Below are 19,326 nucleotides of genomic sequence, written 5' to 3'. Positions count from 1 at the left end.
GGCAGGGAAAGATGTGGCTTGTGATACCTTTGCCTGTACATTCAAGATATATAAAGCGACGGAATGATTGTATCGGCAAATCAAATAAGCTTTTGTGGACAAGAGTAATTAATTAATACGGCCATATTTTCCCCTTGAAGGAGAAGGAAATATTTATTCGTTCCTAACTCTCTAAATTTCCCCACAATATTTGTATTATATGAAAAAAATTCCATAGATTAATTTAAAATCTATCATATATGACAGATTGACAAACTTAGAGATGAAATGCAAACAAAGTGTAATTTTAGATCCAGGCACACTTAATTAAGTGCATGAATATTTTGAGCACTAAGATCTTTTTGACTTCAAATATAATTTATTTATTTTTCCTTCTCATATTTAGTTCGTGGACATTATCGAGCCAGAGCTTCTATGGAGTGACTTGTTTTAATTGGGTCTGGTACCGGGAATCGAACCCGAGCCTTTGTATGTGAGCCAAGTATCTAGCCAATAATGACTAAACCATACCGGAAAATATTTATTTATTTATTTTTCCTTCTCATATTTAGTTCGTGGACATTATCGAGCCAGAGCTTCTATGGAGTGACTTGTTTTAATTGGGTCTGGTACCGGGAATCGAACCCGAGCCTTTGTGTGTGAGCCAAGTATCTAGCCAATAATGACTAAACCATACCGGAAAATATTTATTTATTACATCTTGCATTTTAATATGATAAAGCCTGTTGAGTTTCGGTGGCTAAATGGGTGTTGTACAGTGAAATACATTGCAAAAGATTGAGGAATCTCTTATTGGAGGCTTTATATATAGGTCTCAGGCATTGTATGATTTCCACCCTTTTTGTATCTAAAGTGCAGTCATGTATCACGAGTATCTGAAGTGCAACATTCACTGTCACTGTCACTGCATTATGAAGTGATTGTCTGTGAACGCGGGGTCATCTTTGCTAATGCACTATTTAGTATTATCTTCAGTCAAGTGAAGACTGGACTGTTGTTGTATATTTGAATATTCGCGAAGTTTCTGGGAATGATATCCTTGCTTGGCTAGGAATTTTTACTGCATGTCCCATTTTGCTTTAAGATAAAGTATTTATCAAAATAAAAAGATTAGTTTCCTGGTCTTGCTTGTCTTGCTAAGATAATCTTCTAACTGAACGGGAGCAATCCAACAACATTCAGTATTTATATACCTTATAACATTGTATGATGCTTGGTTCTAAGATTTTATTACGTTGCTACATTAAACTTTCTGTGCAAAGTAAATTTTTCTTCCGATACAGTCAAGACGAGGCAACTTCGTCCATAAGAAAGGCCATCAACTGGATCTCTTAATATATACAAAGCCTCAAAATAGAAGAAGGGCAGTAAGGACAAAGAACATCCGTTTTAAAGAACCTATTATCGTATGCATCGATCAGAAAGATTTGTTTCATTGTTGAAAGTAGGAAATAAATCAGGACTCACAGCAGTAGTTAAATAAATATGTTAGGTTCAAATGATAAGTATGTTTTTGCGTTCTCTAAGCCCATGCGAGCTTTAGACACTATAAACATGCGGTAAATGGAGAGTAGGTATAGTGAAACGCAGTTAGTTTTCATATTGCACTGAAATCTTTTCTTCGAACACATCCAGGTTTGATATGTTACCAAGGAGCTTCAAAATTGATGATAAAAATTCATCAAGCATTTATAACTTTCTTAAAGACTCCCAATCAACTTGAGTTTACATACGTTATGTATTCCATGATCTATAAAGATCGTCATTAAGCTGATTACTGACGTCCAGGGACACCGGTAATTGAAGAGTACCCAAATACGCGCCTTAGACTTCAGGCGCGCAGCCGACAAGGCAGCTGTCAGAGGTCACTTAAAGGACAAGCAAATATCAAATAGCTGACAAATAGATATCGTAAACGCCGGCCGTCTCAGCCAAAGCATCGACGGACAACTCAGATGACGTCTCAGTTAGCGAATCAGCCGTGCAGCCGATATTCCAGGCGACGCGTTGGTCAACATCCCAGACGACGCGTCAGCCGATATTTTAGACAACGTCTCAATCAGCGAATCAGCCGACATCTCAGACGACACGTCAGCCGACATCTCAGATGAAGTCCCATTAAACGACACCTCAGCCAACGTCTGAGCAGCCGACGTCTGTGCGGCCGACGTCTGTACAGCCGACGTCTCAGCCGACGTCTGTACAGCCGACGTCTCAGCCGACGTCTGTACACTCGACGTCTCAGCCGACGTCTGAGCAGCCGACGTCTGAGCAGCCGACGTCTGAGCAGCCGACGTCTGAGCAGCCGACGTCTCAGCCGACGTCTGATCAGCCGACGTCTCGGCCGACGTCTCAGCCGACGTCTGAGCGGCCGACGTCTCAGCCGACATCTCGGCTGACGTCTCAGCCGACGACTGAGCGGCCGACGTCCCAGATGACGTCTGCGCAGCCGACATCTCGGCCGACGTCTCAGCCGACGTCTGAGCAGCCGAAGTCTCAGCCGACGTCCCAGGCGGGACGTCATCTGCTCATCATTCAGTAGGACTATACAGCGAGTCTGCCGTCCGAAGAGCGGGCATTCGCTAAGATGAAAAAGAGAAAAACTCTCATTCAGTATAGATCTACATAGCAAGTCTGCCGTCCGAAGAGCGGGCATTCGCTAAGACAAAAAAGCTTGTCGGGAGTCACGTGGACACTCGACAGCGAACAATACACATCGGCCGTACAAGATGGCTACGATTTTTTCGTTACTGTCTTCATTTGGTAACTAGGTCTATCCAGCGAGTCTACCGTCCGGAGAGCGGGTATTCGCTTAGAATTGAGAATAATCTCTCATCTAACTAGACCGTTGACAAAAATATTCTCCAACAAATTTCACTGTGCACTATCACTATTTATTAATATTCACATTTAACACTGCTCACTTAACAAAATTTGAAGACGTACTGATTGATATTGACAACTGTCAAGCGACATGCCGGCGGATGACGGCGTGATGTTATGTCAAAACCTCATTTACCCAATGAAATGTAGGGTAGGAACACTGCAAACGGGCAAAATTTGGAGGGTAATCTCGTAAGTGGATCAAGCTGAAGGCTCGAACACCTAAATTAATGAATATTGTCTATTGACTGTTGTTGTCGTTCCCGTGGTGATAAAATATAGACAATCACAAAAACGTAGCTTTATAGTGGTAAAAGAATTTTCGGTATCGGTTCAATAGATCGAGAGATTAGCTACACCTGATTATTATTATTATTATATTTTACCCCCTATAATACCATAACTCTATATCTTTATTATATTCGTAGAATTAAGGTTGAAGCGTTATTTATTAGTAAAATGCCTGCTTCCACGATCTTTTTACATCCCAATAGGTCGTAGGTGGCTCCGCTGGGTTTTAGTGGGTACTCTTGTCGGTCAACGAGTCCCACATTTGGCCGTGGACTGTATGCCGGCATGCGTAAATGCATTTCCCAAAGAAAAAAGGAGTTATTTATTAATTTATTAATTAGCATGGACAAGTCCAATCACTCTACTCATTATAATCACACTATACATTACGGATGTTCATTATGAATGAAGAATAAAATTGATTTTGATTTTCTTCGCGAAAAACAATTAATAACAATAACGATTAATATAGGTCCCACTTAGGGTGGAATCTCAGGATTGAATCTCTTAGGTTTTTTATTCAGAACGGGCTTGCGCTTCAATGATGAGGTCTAGGTTAGAGTTGGCTTGCTTAGAAGGCGCCTGTTCAACAAATCTCCAAATTAAAAGTGTTAGGAAACACAGAAGCCGGAAGGGCATTCCACGTATACGTTCTTATTAGAAACGTCGACGCGAAACGTTTATTTGTAAAATTAAGGTAACTAGGTATGGTTGCAGTCAAACGAAAATCCATGTAAAATAAAAAAATAATATGAAAGGATTTAGCAACTGCAACAAAGAGCAATATCAAAAGTTGAGCCCATAAACCGTCAATCTGTCGGCGCACTGTTACAATGGATTCGCGTAAAACTGCACAAAGGGAATCGAATCCGCAATCACAATGTGTGTCGATCACGCTCTGAAGTCTAAATATACAACAACAGTAGTATTTATGCTCGTAGATTTATTTTATACTATCACTAGCAGATGCCTCGCAGTTTTGCACGTGTAGTTCACGTCACCGTTGGAATACGGCGATAAATATACTTAATCTTTGTTTTTAGGTGAAGATTGAGTAATTTTGGAATTAAACCGTAAGAAACATGTATCATATAGATAACGTTGAGGTTCCAAGGTGCTGGAATGGCGACCTCATACTAAAAAGCGCAGTGTTGGTCGACCAACAATCAAGTGGATCAAAAACTATACATACTTAAATATAATAACGTAAATAAACTCAAAATTGTGCATGTGTGATCACGATTTTGTAGGCACGTAACATATCTATAGTATAAAAATATATCGTTGGGTTTAGTACTGATTTAAACTTTACTTTATTTATACTGTAAAACAAAATATTAGTGGCATTAACTCACGTAGCTTTGCCGTAAGCCGAACGTAATTCGGAATGTCCAAAGTGTAAGCTAAAATTTGCAGCTGAAAGCTAAAAGCAAGGAATTTAGAACAAGCCATCGCAGAGTTCGTCAAAGTGGTGTTGTAACGATACTCTTTATGTTATCAACAGTTCGTTGAAATTTTTGCTTCCGGAACAAACCGCCTTGATATCTAGTCTTTCACAGCTTTGTTACACAAAGTTTGTATTTGGATTCAGTTTTAAGGTATATCATATACTTAAGTTGATTGAATAAATTAATGTAACAGGTCCAATTCTGTACATTGAAGATTTATTAAAAAGTTTTGTTGGAGGCCTTTATACTCGTATACCTAATCGATACTGAAGCCAAAAATATTTGGATTATTTACTGAAGCCGTATTTTTTGTTGATCACGCTGAAACTATTATATGAATTAAAATGAAACTTAGCACAATTTCAGACCATATTACGAAGAAGGTTATGTGATACTTTTTGTCGCGAAAATATAATCAGAAGGAGGTGAAATAAGGGCGGCTGCAAGGTTTGTACATTTCAAAAATTGGTTGGTGTACTACCAGAAATATAATGAAATTTAAAAATTTCTAGAATTCTATCCCTAAAGAATTTAAAAGGGGTTGAAGTTTTTTAATATAAATCGTTCGAGTTCAGTGTGATATTTTTGTAAAATGATTAGCGGACTTTGTTTATTTTATATAAAACATGCTAAAATATTAATGTTTGGGGTGAAATAGGGGTTGAAAGATTTAATAGCAAAAAAAATATTTTTTACTGTGTAATATTTTTTTACAGGTACCTGTACCTGTTTTTATATGTACCTGATATACTATTATTTTTAATTAAGTGAAATTAATTATATATTATATCTTTATAATAAAACAAAAAAACCTGTAACATTAAATATTGCTAGATGAACAAAATTTATAGATATCATACTAGTAATGGATATTGTAAATTTACCTTAACCGCCGTGTTGTTTTCAAGGTGCATTAGAAACCTCGGCTCCGGGAGTGATATTTTATGCAAGTTGGACGTCGGCACACCTGGCCCCAGACATTCCAGCACAAAATATGTCGACGACGGGCTGAAGTAGGCATCGTGGTAAAGGCACGGGAGGTTCTGTGGTATATTTTCTGCGAACAAGTATTAGATATGTAAAATGAAACAGGCCCTGTAAGACTCCCTTGTAAGACACTACTAAGAACTGAATTTATGTGAAGTCGCAACATTGATTTGCATTTGCAATCTAACGTAGAAACAAGACAAATTAAAAAAATACATTTAAATTTTCAAAACAATCAAAGATTTTATACAATTAGATATGATGACTGACGACGTGCCAACAAAGGTGGCTAATTGTCACATAGTAAACAACGAAAGCTATTTAAACAAATAATACTTAAGTATTGCCTATAATGTCGACTTGTATATAATACACAAATATATAAAGTAAGTAAACACATAATTTGTGTATATATGCGCTCAGTGACGTAGCTAAATTCGAACCACTTTTTGCAGTACTTGTTGTTGCACGTAACATATAATATCTAATAGTATAAAATCGTTGGGTACAATTACAAATAGGTACACTGATTACAGTGATCAATTGAGTAAGTTAATTTTATTTAAGTTACTGTGATGTACCTGAAAGAAACAGTGATCTTGCAATCAATTAAATAATAAATATATAATCATCGGTATAATGTATACCCCTCTGAAGAGCGAGACTCTATGTCATATCTATGTTAATAGTATAGATTTAAGTATTAAGTTTGTATATAGCTCGCTATAACAATTTGACTTAACCGAGTCTTTAGAAATAAAAATATTTATATTATTATTTCAATCAAGACTTAATCTAAATCAATCTATATCACACGGCCCACCCGCTATATACGCCTATGGGTGTACAAAATGTTCTAGGGATCCCTGACCTATTATGCAACGCTTAACCTTAATAAAATGCAGTGAGTCTGGCTACGTCAGGCTCTATATCATTACATTTTAATAAAATTATTTATCAAATTATGGTAACATTATTATAATATTGTATGATTTTTTCAAAAGACTGTTCAGTTGCTCGTCGGCTGAGCAGAATCTGCCTTCCGAACCGGTGGTAGAATCTTAGCAAACAGTCAAACTTGACGTTTCAAAAGTAAACTAAGCCTACTTGAAATGTATTTTGAGTTTTTAATTTAAAAGTATAACAAAATGAAATATCTATCTACTTTTATTCGTAGTCTGTAATCGCTACCTAATTTGAAATAATAAGTACCTAATTTGAAATTTCCTTCCACAATTTTAATCAGTCTTATAATCAAAGCTATGTTGACTCAGTAATTGAACCGTATTGAACTGAAGGGAGCAAACGTTATTAAACCAAGCCTTGAGGCGACTGTAACGGAGTTGAGGCTTGGGGCTGCAATGTTATTGAGCCCAGAGAATGAGGCGTTATTACATGTCAGGAATTGGAACACATAAACACTTACCAGAGCATATTGTGATTGTTATATATAACAATATTGTCTTGATTATGTAAGACAAAATACAAATATGTACAAACGAAAAAGAGATCTAATCCCCCGTCTTACTAGACACGGGCATAAGTTAGTTATCATCTTCAAAGAAAAAAAAAAAGAAAAAAATCTTCCGTAGGGTTGGGTGGACTCTTCTATAACAAGATCCCTAAGACAGTTATGGACCTGCATAAGTTTAATTAGTTGCTGTGTTAATCTTAGTCAATAGCTCGTGTTATGCGACGATTCAGTCTAAGATTGTATCGTGATTACTTGGAATTAGAAGTGTTAAGTCAATTTACGGTAATTAAACCTGACTGACATAGACAAAGCGTCATTCTAGACTGCTAAATTGCTTGGCAATATGTATTTGTCTTTAGGGTGGTTACTAGCCACGGCCGAAGTTTATGGCAAACTTGACATAATTATTGTACACCAAGGCATTGCCAACTGTGACTGTGAATTCTTCGAAATATCTAATAGGTGGTTATTGCAATGTTTACACCATTACATTATTCACGTACGGATTTGTTGCAAATGTTGAAATTAACTCTCAGTTCGATATAACCCTGCAATAGTTGAAGAGGAAAACGTTATTGGATAAAGCTTTAGGCAACTGTGATAGACTAGAGGACTAACGCAATTTCGCTTTGCACCTGTTAGTACTTGGAATGCAATTCTGATCTACGCTCCAAGTTTCTTGCAGTTTATTACGAGAATTGGTCGCCATACTGTGAGGACGATAACGAAATTTATATGGATTTAAATATTTTAATAGTGACTAGTTTAATATTAGACTCTGAGAACATGACGGGAATGATATTTTCATATTTTATGGAACGAGTTTCTCACAAAGAAGATGCATGTCGAGAACTGGTTGGAATCGTTACACAAGAATATTTAAAATTAAAACGTTAACAAAACGTTTGCCTGCTATTAAATCGGCTCACTGCTCAGCTCAAGTCACCTCTCAGAATGAGAGGGGTTAGTCCAATAGTCCACCACGCCGGCCCAATGCGGATTGGTAGAAAATCCTCTGGCATGCTGGTTTTCTCACGATGTTTTTCCTTCACCGTTTGAGACACGTGATATTTAATTTCTTAAAATGCACACAACTAAAAAGTAGGAGGTGCATGCTCCGCACCGGATTCAAACCCACATCCTCTGGAATCGGAGGCAGAGTACATATCCAGTACGCTATCACGGCTCATTATCATTATCACGGCTATTAGATGTGATATAAGAAATATGACAATTAGTTAAAAATTAAAAATATTCTTAGAAGCAATCGGCTTTTACCTACACAAGAAGTAATCACTAATTTATATAGTTTCATTTTTGCTTGTCTCAGATACCGCGTTCCGAACGGATAGACTTTTTACAGACCACAGAACATAGACAAACTTCATAAAGTTAGCGCTGTTCTGGTCTATGGTACAGTCAGACAAAGTTGATGTTTCAATAGTGCTTGTAAAGTCCACTTTAAACAAACGAATTCGAATTTTGAAAGTAGTTAACTTACCAGGCTGCTTTTTTTTCTTTTTCTTAGGTGAAGCTGACGTACTAGTAGCGGGTATTTCTTCATCCCAGTCGTTGTCCCAGTTGCTATCACCTGAAGACGCTAAGTTGCCGTAGAATTCTAAATTAATTGACGGAGAAGGCTAAAACAAAAAAATATATTACACGTTGTATACGAGTCGAGTATGTTACAACGTACATTTGGTTCCAATTTTATATTTTGGCGAAAGAATTAGGAATAAATCAATAACAAGCCATTTTTCACCATTTTTTGTTCGTCTATGAGGCATTATATAGGTCGTTCGGCTCACTTGGCTGCATGTTTAAGAATGTTTGAAACATAAGCGTGTCGTAGACGAACTTTGTCAAAAAAAGGTTTGCACAGTTCATCATCATCATATAAGCCGATGGACATCCACTGCAGGACATATACCTTTTGTAGGGACTTCCAAACATTACGGTCCTGAATCTAATGTCTGCATCCAGCGAATCCCTGCGACACGCTTGATGTCGTCAGTCCACCTGGACTAACACTGCATTTTCTAGCACACAGCCTTACACAGTCTAGTTACGCGTATCGAATTTTCCCTGTGGACATTCCTTCTACTTTGAAAGTTATTTATGTTTATTGATTTTAATTACATTTAGCATATCTTTCCGTGACATAACCTACAACGAGTCTCAATATTTATCGCTGATATTTAATGGGACGTTTACCAATTTATTGCGTTGAGATAGCGCGAAATGTAGCAAAACTGCCTCGGTAGACGGAGGTCAGATGGAGTTTCCCGATACAGACAAGAAAATTGTGTGCTCGTAGCATATACGTCGTAACAATGCTCACGTCACAACGGTTTCCTTATCAGACGATTGTTAACTGTAGCGGTGTTCTCTAACGATGTTACAATGTTATATGTGTAGCAGTGACGAAGGATGAACTTTTGACGAAAGTAGCCATTCCAAAGAAAAGTAAATTCACACCACTTGATTCTCATACACATATACATTACAATTATTAATAATATGTATGTATGAATTTCTAAAAGGTAACCCGGCAAGAACGGACTCTTCGCCGCTGATGTAGGTATCTGATTTTCTATTCCCAGAGGTAAAGTTTTTTGAATAAGTATATTTTGTGGCAAGCTCAAAACTTATCCTTAACTACCCTAACACAGAACGGTAGATCTAGTTGGGGAGCAGTGGGGTCTTCTTTTTTTCCTGTTCCTTTTTACCCTTTTTATACCTTTTCGCAAGGAAGTGTTTGTGTTTCTAGCGCTCTAAGGCGCGATAAGATCTTAATAATGATAAACTTAACATATTTCACTAAATTAACTTATTCTCTTTTTGTATGTTATATATTTTTTTTTATTAAATAATACGATGTTTCTGACATTAACATTAGCTGCTTCTCCATTAACTAAAAATAATAGGTGTAGTGAATTTATTCCGGGAATTCTGTTTGGCTTTAGATGTTATGGGATCTAGTTGTAAGACAGACCAACAGCATTTGTGTGTATAAACAGAAGATACGTTCCTTCATAATATTTGTTATATAAAGGTATTAAATATTGAAACCTCAATAGCTCAATAGTAATGGGGTCAGACTCATCGCCGAGAGGTCGTGGTTCGGTCCCCATTCGATGGACTATTGTCCTGCTCTCTAACACAATCTTTTCTGACTAGTTGGAGGGGAATAGGAATATTGGTCATATTTAAAAGAATAGACGAATAATCTTTTTTTAAAATGATTTTTACGATTCGTATTTCTTAGGCTAGTTTTAGAGTCATGCTGATAAGACGCTGACAGACGAAAGGTATGAACTCTTAGGGAGCGTTTTCGAATAACGCATAGCAGGCTATCAGCGCGTGCAGTAGTCGGCACGCTATGCGCTGAGCTGTTAGCGCCGACGGTCAGCGTCCGGTCAGCGTGACTCTAAAACCAGCCTTAGGGAGTACAAACCTGCGAGTTACAGGTGACGCAGTAGGGCAGTTTCTGTGGCGTGCCGGGCCGTGGCGCCTCAGACGACACTCTGTACAGGTGCTGTTGTCCTGGTTTACCTTCTGGAGTTCCTAAGTAATATCTGCAATTATTTTAATAAGTTATTTCAAATTCATTAAATTCTTGGAACAGCTTCACACCATCAGGGTAGTGAAAAGTTCCAGTACCCCCTATTTTTATAAGTATGAACAAAAACTCGTCTGCTATTGCGCAGAGCAAACTGAGCCTCTTTGGACACCTACAGAGAAACGGCTTTGGTTTCCGATTCAAAGATACCTTGGAAGGAAATCTAAAGGGCAAGAGAGCACCCATTGTCAAATTGTTGGATTGGACGACATTTGAGAATTGACCAAACTAGACTCAGAACAGAAGCGCATTGAGGAAGACAAGACCTAAGCGAATAAAATATAAGATTCAGAATATACCCGAGGAATAAACCCCAGGTAATCATCTCTTTTCAAAAACAATTTGTTCCCAAATTGTGCGTAAAAAGTCGTTAAAAGATTATAAATTTAAATCGTAAATCCTTTGTTCTTAATGAATGGAATGTAGTGTAGACTAACTGAAAGTTCTGTTTCTCTATTTCCGAGTATTTCAGTTCTGAGCTTATTCACGGACCGAAGCAGCAACAGACGAGGTAACTATTATGATTTGTATATAAATTCTCATATATTGCATCCGTTCCGAGCTCTCTCGAATAGCAACAACTGTATTTTTTCCATTGTAGTTGAATTCACGCAAATATAGTCGTTCAGGAGTCGTAATGGTTTCTGGCAGCACAACAATTGCCATTCTATAGATACCTTTTACGTTTTCAGTTCGTTACAACATGGAATAGTATATATTTGTTTGTGGACTTTATTATATTCTTAAGTATAATGAATCAAGTCAAATAAAAATTCCATTTATTTTAAGTATATTTAACTTACAAGCACTTTCGAAACTTCAAGTTTGACCGTTTGTAGAAACTTTACCACCAGTTCGAAAGGCAGGTTCTACTGAGAAGAGCCAGCAAGAATCTCTGTATGATAATAATTTACAATACTTAAAATTATTACAATTTATTCTACTTTTACTTTCTAATGCTAATATAATTTTTTAATAATATATAGATATACATGCAGTTTCCGTTCAATTCGCTTTATATTGTACTTCGATTGTGAAGCTTTCACTTTCACTTAAAATTATATTTTTACAGGGTAGTTTTCTGTGGTTCGAGTTAAGTAATTCAGAAGAAGAAGAAGAAGAAGAAGAAATACTTTATTGCACACAAAAATACAATTATAAATTGAAACATTAAAAAACATAAATTAAACTTAGCATGCAAAGGCGGCCTTATTACTATAAGTAATCTCTACCAGGCAACCCCTGACGAGAGAACTTGCGAAGAAAGAGCGGGAAGGTGCAATACATTATATGTAATTATATATATAAATAATAAAAAATATATATATATATAAATATAATATAATATATACGTAAATATAATATTAAAATTTACATATGTATTACATAATATATTACAACTAATACAAATACAACACAATTCAGATTTACAATTCAGGTTTCACATGAATCCAGATTTTACTTTGTTACACTATGCTTTGTTTTGTTAGGAAAAAAACAAATTCTCTGAAGACAATCACGGACAGCCACTTTTGATAAATGCGAATATATCGATACATATGTAAATATTGCACACACAAAATTACAATCTCAATAACATTTTTGTGTGTTTATGATTAACAATCTTTTATGTGTGTGCCAGCCTAACGGTAAAACTTTTTTCATCATAATTTGAATGTTAATGTAGTAGGACTGAATTAGACCCTCCATTTAGCTTTGTCCTTCAGCGACTACATTAATCCACCATTAATTATCACAAATAGTGCCAAGATATACCTACTCGCAATAATCGTTAACCCGGGGTAAAGGGTTAATTATCGCCACTATCAAAACTATTCAGAAATTGGGTACGACGAGCCTTGGTTTCAATGGTATGGTTTCATGTTCTATTAGGTGTGTTCTCAAGTGTTAGGTGTGAGAATATTATTAAATGCATAGTCTTCGATAGTTATTATTAAATGGATAGACTTCGTCCGCATGGAATTAAGTTTTTCACAAATCCCGCGGGAACCATGGAGTATTCCGGCATGATAAGTATCCTATGTGATAATCCAGAGTAAAATCTATTTCCATTCTAAATTTCAGCCAAATTGCTTCAATAGTCGATTTTCTTTTCAACCATCACGGGTCTTTAGGGATGAATATAAGAACCTATATTAACATCGATTCTAAAATTACGAGTAAAATAGGACGCAACCTTATAAGACTCAATCACAAATATTACAGACATTTATATCAAATACTAGAAGACGCTCGCGACTTCGATTTCGTCTTCGAATTTTAAAGAACTGACTTTTATACAAAGTTTTCTCAGCTACTTCTCCCTCTGCCTTTTAGAGTAAGGCTATGTCTCTCCAACGATCGTTCTTTATCTACGGATCGCCAATAGCACCATATACGCGTTTAACAACAAGCGAAGGCCTGTGCCCTATAGTAGACGAACACAATTACTCTAACAATGACAAGTATTATAATAATTTTACTCACATATGCTGGTTCCCGTGGTCCCAGGCTAACAACTTGACAACATCAAAGCTTCCATGTGTGAGTGGCAACGCTCTGGAGCCGTGCGAATTGTGCTCAGCTCTGACCACGTGGCGGAATAGACCAGCGGGTCCATCCCTGATGGGGGCGAGGGTCACCAGGGCACCGCCGCCTGCGGACCACAGCGGCGCTGGGGCAGATTCCACCCAGCCTTCTGACCCAGAAAATATTCTGTAAGCCTGTCGACAGAAGTGATATTTTGTAAATGGTTAGCTTGAGCTTGACTGCAGTCATGTCTGATAGAAAGCAATGATGTTGATGATGTGAAAGTTACCCTAACTTAAGAGCGTTTGCCTAGAAGGTATTCACTATTGCTTTTATATTCCTCCTTATCTACCATATTCCGGTCAGTATGAGAGAGTTAGGCCATTAGTCCACCACGCCAGCCCAATGCAGATTGGCAAATTTCACACACGCAGAGAATTAAATAAAATCTCTGGTATGCAGGTTTCCTCACGATGTTTTTCCTTCACCGTTTGAGACACGTGATATTTAATTTCTTAAAATGCACACAACTGAATAGTTGGAGGTGCATGCTCCGGACCGGATTCGATGAGATCAAAGTAATATAACATCCAAAAATTACGTAAGTTATGTGGCAATTTTCCTTGAGGCCTATACTCTGGGGATTGAACGAAATGACCACTGGCCTCTGGTTAAGCTTGCTCTGCATTGTAGTAGGTACGTCGGCTCATCAGCAAGCAAACAATAAATGATCTCACTCGAAAGTCGAACTACGATAGCATTAAGATAACACGCTAAAGACTCATAGAAAGTGTCAGAACAAAAGACGGAGAGCATTTATCACCTTTTGGATCTTTTGATTGCGTATATAAATCGTGGGGAGAAAAAATAGCTGATTTTGGTCCCTGATGTGGTAAATCTGCGAGATCTCATCCCGAAATTCAATTACCTTCAGTTATATAAATCAGGGAATACATAAAGGATAATAAACTAACCTCTTGGCAGAACCACATAGGGCTCTTACACACGGACACGACGGACAAATTCTGTACACGCGTGAGCCATACAACACACACTTCGGTAAGTGACACCCACTGTGCGCTTGTAAAGTAGTAGTCCCTGAAAGAAATGACCTAAATTAAAAACTTCAAGGGAAAAGAGCAATAAAAGTAAATAAAAGAGAAAACTTTGTATAAACAAAGTACACACTTAAGAATATTTTTATACGTACTCCTAAAACACTTGGAGATTTTTATTTTGAAAAGCGTTATATAAAGCTTTATAAAGTTGCTTGAGCGTTTTGTATAAAAAGATTTTTTCTTACAAGAACGTTAGCGATACGAACTTTAGAAGAGACGCTCATTATAGTAGAATTTTGAGCAACTGAACACCGTTCGTATATATTTTTAGAACTAAAATAAAAATGTCTCGAAAATAAAGGATAAGGTTGAAGGAAGAAGGAAGCGCAGAGCTGAACTTTTAAACTGCAAGTATAAAGATTGTATAAAACTTTCAATAATGATGCCTTAAATATGAAAATTACTATTATTACAGTTTCTACTTTCCGTTAAGCTTTTAAAAGTTACATTTGATAAATGAATATTGAATTTATATAGCTTTATATTTATAAGGCTTTACTTTACTTTTGCTATAGTACATTTTTGAGATCTTTAGTGTCGAAGAGAAACGTTCTATTACAATGTGGCGTGACGTCACCAATTTGAACTATATTTCACGAAAAGAAGCAAAAATTTTCCACAAAGTAACACCTGGTTTTTTTAGTTTTCTGCGATGTTTGACCAGTTGCTTAATTATGAAACAGATTAATAAATTCACACAAAGAGACAAGAATCTCTTTTCTATTTAGAATCTAATTCTCTAAGAAAAACGAAACTTACTACTAATTTGACTGTTTGTAATCATATCAGTTTTTTTTCATAGGTGTGTCTACTGCCTTGTAACTTTCTTCAAGCAAGCACTAGATAAGTAAGTATGGAGTGGAACCTTACCCCTCCTCTAGTATCGCTTTAGGCGGTGTTAGGTGTCTGGTGCGGATGTGCTTAGGATCCGCAATATCCGCCACCGTCAGTCTCACTGTCGGATTGTTTGTGCCAGGTTTGGGGTACCTCACACTTCTGATCTCCGGGTAAGTCTGAAACAAGAACCTTATCGTATATTATATATTACTAGCGGACGCCCGCGACTTCGTCCCGCAAATTCCGTTCTTAATAGACGTCCTCTAACTATAAATTACCACCCTGTCAAATTTCATCTTTGACGTAAGCGGTTTTCGAGATTTTGTGATGTCCATTCACTTCACACACATTTTGTGATGTTTGTGAAGACATTTCGCATTTATATATTAGGATATGCTAGCTGTGACTCCTGTTTTTACTTGCGTAGGTCCAGTTCTATTTCAGACTATAATCTATCACTGTCCAAAAATTTCATCCGGATCAGTCAAACCGAAATGGTGCAATATACTAACCAACATTCATTCAAACTTTTGCATTTATAATATTATGTACTAGTTGGTGCTTTCAATTAATGATTTACTTCGTCCGCGTAACATTTACCTTTTCATAAATCCCGCGGGAACTATGGATTTTTCCGGGATAAAAGTAAACTATACCTATATATGTTGCTCAATAACCTCTTTTATCATTCAGTGAAAGTTCCATTAAGGTCCAGCTGTGGCAAAGATTAGCCAGGACAAACATTTTTTTAAAAGCTTATTTCTTTTATGTTTAAAAAACTATAAACACTTGACAAAACAGTTAATTTGATACTTCAATTTTATTTAGATGTACCTATTGATAAGTAGAGAAACAGTGATTAATCATACAAAATTCAATTACAGTTTGCGTGTTCACCAAAACACTATACGGGATGAAAGGAAAATATCGCTCGGAATTGATAAGGCCGGAATCCATAATGTGGAGATACGTTTTATAAATCCACACACAAAATAAGGTCATGTATTCGTCTTATGTAAATATGGATTATTTACTGTAAAAGCTCTGTCTGGCGGAGTTACAAACATTTTTCGAGGATTGTAGGTTACGAAGGAGTATATTTCATCGGCTAGTGTGTTATTTTTAAAACCAAATAAATTGTCGATAAGAATATCGAGCTTATAAGCTTGATTTTCTACCAAGAAAATTAAGAAAATCTCTCTCTGGGTGTTTAACGGGCTTCGGTACGTTACAAAAAAATGCTTCGATGTTAGTTTTGAGTAAGTTGTTGTACTTACCTACTAGTATTTATAGAAATAATTAATATTGTTACAACTAATCATATCAACATATTTACTTGATGATACTCTAGAACACGATGTCGTCTACTTAGATTTGCTTCTATAGTATGGGTAAATCTTAGTTAGCTTGTAATTATAACAATAAATCTAACAATTCAACCTTTTCAATTTGCACAAAGCTTGCTCCCATATAAATCACAAACTCTTTTGTCAATCAATCGATCTATTGAACTTGGCTTCTATTTTCCGATTTATATTTATTACGAGATTAAGGGTCACTGATTAACTGCGTTCGTATTTGTGTCTTACATTCTTATTTATACATTATACTTCGTCATTTATCACAGGTGCACAAATAATGATTACTAGCCGACGCCCCGCGATTTTACCCGCGTTGTACCAGTTCCCGTGAGAATACGGAGATGAAATTTAGTCATGACAGTCACAAATAATGTAGCTTTCTATTAATAAAAGAATTTTCATCCGTTTTGTAGATCCAGAGATTACGCCTACAACCTCACTTTATTAGTATAGATTATGCTTGCTCATTTACCGTACATGCTCAAATATTGATTCAAGTCACACACATTCAATTACCAACACTTTAAATTCTGTTAGTCCTTTCAGTGTTTTCGGTAGCACACGAGAAAATTTAAGGAAAATATCGCTCCGAATTGATAGACCGCGGGAACGGAGTGTGTAATATAGTAATGTCGTTTATCAAACGCTACGTGATTCGGAGCGGGGATGCTTTTATTGAATTTGTTATTTCTATTGGTTACGGCAGGAATATGGTATTTTGAAAACAGAAAAATGGTGTACTCTTTATAAACAGGTTTTCTCCAAAAACCCTTTTAGCGTATCGTGTAAAAGGACTAAATTATGGTCTGAAATGGTCATCTATACATACATATAAAAGAAAGTCGAGTTAGTTACTCCACTTATAACTCAAGTTTAGAGCCAGGAGAAGGACATAGGATACTTTTTACTTTTTTTTTACGGGTAGGGTAGGGTAGGGTAAGGGTAGGGTAGGGGTAGGGTAGAGGTAGTTGAAAGTTTACATCGAGTTTCACGCGGACGAAGTCACGGGCGTCCGCTAGTGTACTTATAGAAAACGTATTTTTGATCGACTTCAAAAAGGAGTTCACTCAAATGTTGATCGGTATTTTTTTTATAAATTAAACGACCCCGGCTCAGCACTTTTTAGTTTAGTGGACACGTTTTTAGGTTTTGAAGTAGGTTGTATTTTTTTATTTAAATTGTTATTGTAATAGAAGTAAATATAAGCACAAATAAAGGTTTGCGAGATTTGAACGATATTGTTTAATCGATACGATTTAAGTTAAATCTATCTATATTGTTAACAGTAAAAATTTCATAATCATGGGGGGACATATTTAGAATATCGAATAATTTGAAGGACCAATCGTGTGATACATTGTGAAAAGCTATATGATAGACTAGCTGACGTCGCGCGGTTTTACCCGCGTGGTTCCCGTTCCCGTAGGAATACGGGGATAATATATAGCCTAATCCTCGATAAATGGGCTATCTAACACTGAAATAATTTTTCAAATCGGACCACTAGTTTCTGAGATTAGCGCGTTCAATCAAACAAACAAACAAACAATCAAACAAACTCTTCAGCTTTATAATATTAGTAGAGATTTAGATGTGCATTTTCTAGTATGTCCATATTAGAAAATTGTTAACCATGAGGTGGTTCTTACAACTCTTATGTATATGATAATTTAAATAATTTCTTTACGTCTTAACTATAACGTCTTGCAAAATACAAAAAGCGAGTATCTACCATAAGTAAAGTAAACAGTAGTAGGTAGTCACAGTACTGCAAATTGTTATTAGTCTAAGATATTTTTAAAATAACAAAATTGTTAATATTGTAGGCATAAAATGTGGCGGATAAATGCTAGCATATAAATAAAGTCAATATTCCATTAGAGGCTTCAAGTGAAAACACATTTTCTCCGCCGTTCTCGAGGCTTTGGAATGCGATCAGGTGTAAAAGATTAAGCCTTCTATAACCGTTTTCTGACATAACAATGCTTCGCTTTTCATACAGATTTGGGACGGAAAATGTTTGCTCATAATAATATTATGTTCTAGTTTAAAACTCTTCTTATTAAATTAAATAATCTTAATATATAAATGCGAAAGGTTTCATTCATTCATCACGATATCTCGAAAACCGTTTGATGGTACACAGTTGAAATTTGGCAGGGAGGTATTTTGTAGGTAGTAAACGTCCACTAAGAACGGATTTTGAGAGAGAACCGGATTAAGGGGGTCTAACGGCGGGCGTCCGCTAGTTCAAGTATAAAAACCGGTCGTTTATTAAAATTTACAGCAAAGCCCCAAGAAAAAATACACAGCGTGTACATTTTAAAACAGTTTGTGCGTCATAAAAAGTCTTTAATTTCTTTTCAAAAAACTTATAGTAAAATTTGTTTTAGCACTTTTTAACCTGACTTCAAAAAAAAGGAGGAGGTTTCTCAATTCGACCGGAATTGTCGTTTCGATTTCAACGCTCTGATTACCAATAAAAATGACATCACACTAATATTATTAAGGCGAAAATTTGTGTGTGTGTGTGCGTAAGTGTGTATGTTAGTTCCTCTTTTACGCTGCGGCTACTGAAGCGATTTGGCTGAAATTTGGAATGGAAATAAATTTTACTCTGGATTAACACATAAGCTACATTTTTATTTTTTTTTCATCCCGGAAAAATCCATGCTTCCCGCGGGATTTGTGAAAAACTGAAATCCACGCGGACAAAGTCGCGGGCGTCTGCTAGTACAGAGATATACAGTTTAATATCAAGAGTGATGAAATTTAA

The 19,326-nt window shown here is 36.4% G+C and overlaps 1 protein-coding gene across 2 annotated transcripts in view; it reads right to left on the bottom strand.

Annotated features, from left to right (window-relative positions):
* LOC112053394 (dipeptidyl aminopeptidase-like protein 6) overlaps window positions 1–19,326 on the bottom strand; it is a 156,871-nt gene that overhangs the window by 17,879 nt on the left and 119,666 nt on the right. For both annotated transcript variants that reach the window (XM_052886322.1, XM_052886325.1), the window contains exons 8-13: window positions 15,223–15,365; window positions 14,209–14,332; window positions 13,193–13,428; window positions 10,541–10,661; window positions 8,585–8,723; window positions 5,507–5,679 (exon numbers count right to left, since the gene is read on the bottom strand). In XM_052886322.1, the coding sequence (XP_052742282.1) occupies window positions 5,507–5,679; window positions 8,585–8,723; window positions 10,541–10,661; window positions 13,193–13,428; window positions 14,209–14,332; window positions 15,223–15,365 (936 nt within the window). The remainder of the gene's footprint in view (window positions 1–5,506; window positions 5,680–8,584; window positions 8,724–10,540; window positions 10,662–13,192; window positions 13,429–14,208; window positions 14,333–15,222; window positions 15,366–19,326) is intronic.

Source organism: Bicyclus anynana, chromosome 2 (assembly GCF_947172395.1).
Source record: "Bicyclus anynana chromosome 2, ilBicAnyn1.1, whole genome shotgun sequence".
Lineage (NCBI taxonomy): Eukaryota > Metazoa > Arthropoda > Insecta > Lepidoptera > Nymphalidae > Bicyclus > Bicyclus anynana.
The sequence above is the reverse complement of the archived record's forward strand: the minus strand, read 5'-3'. Positions and strand labels throughout refer to the sequence as shown.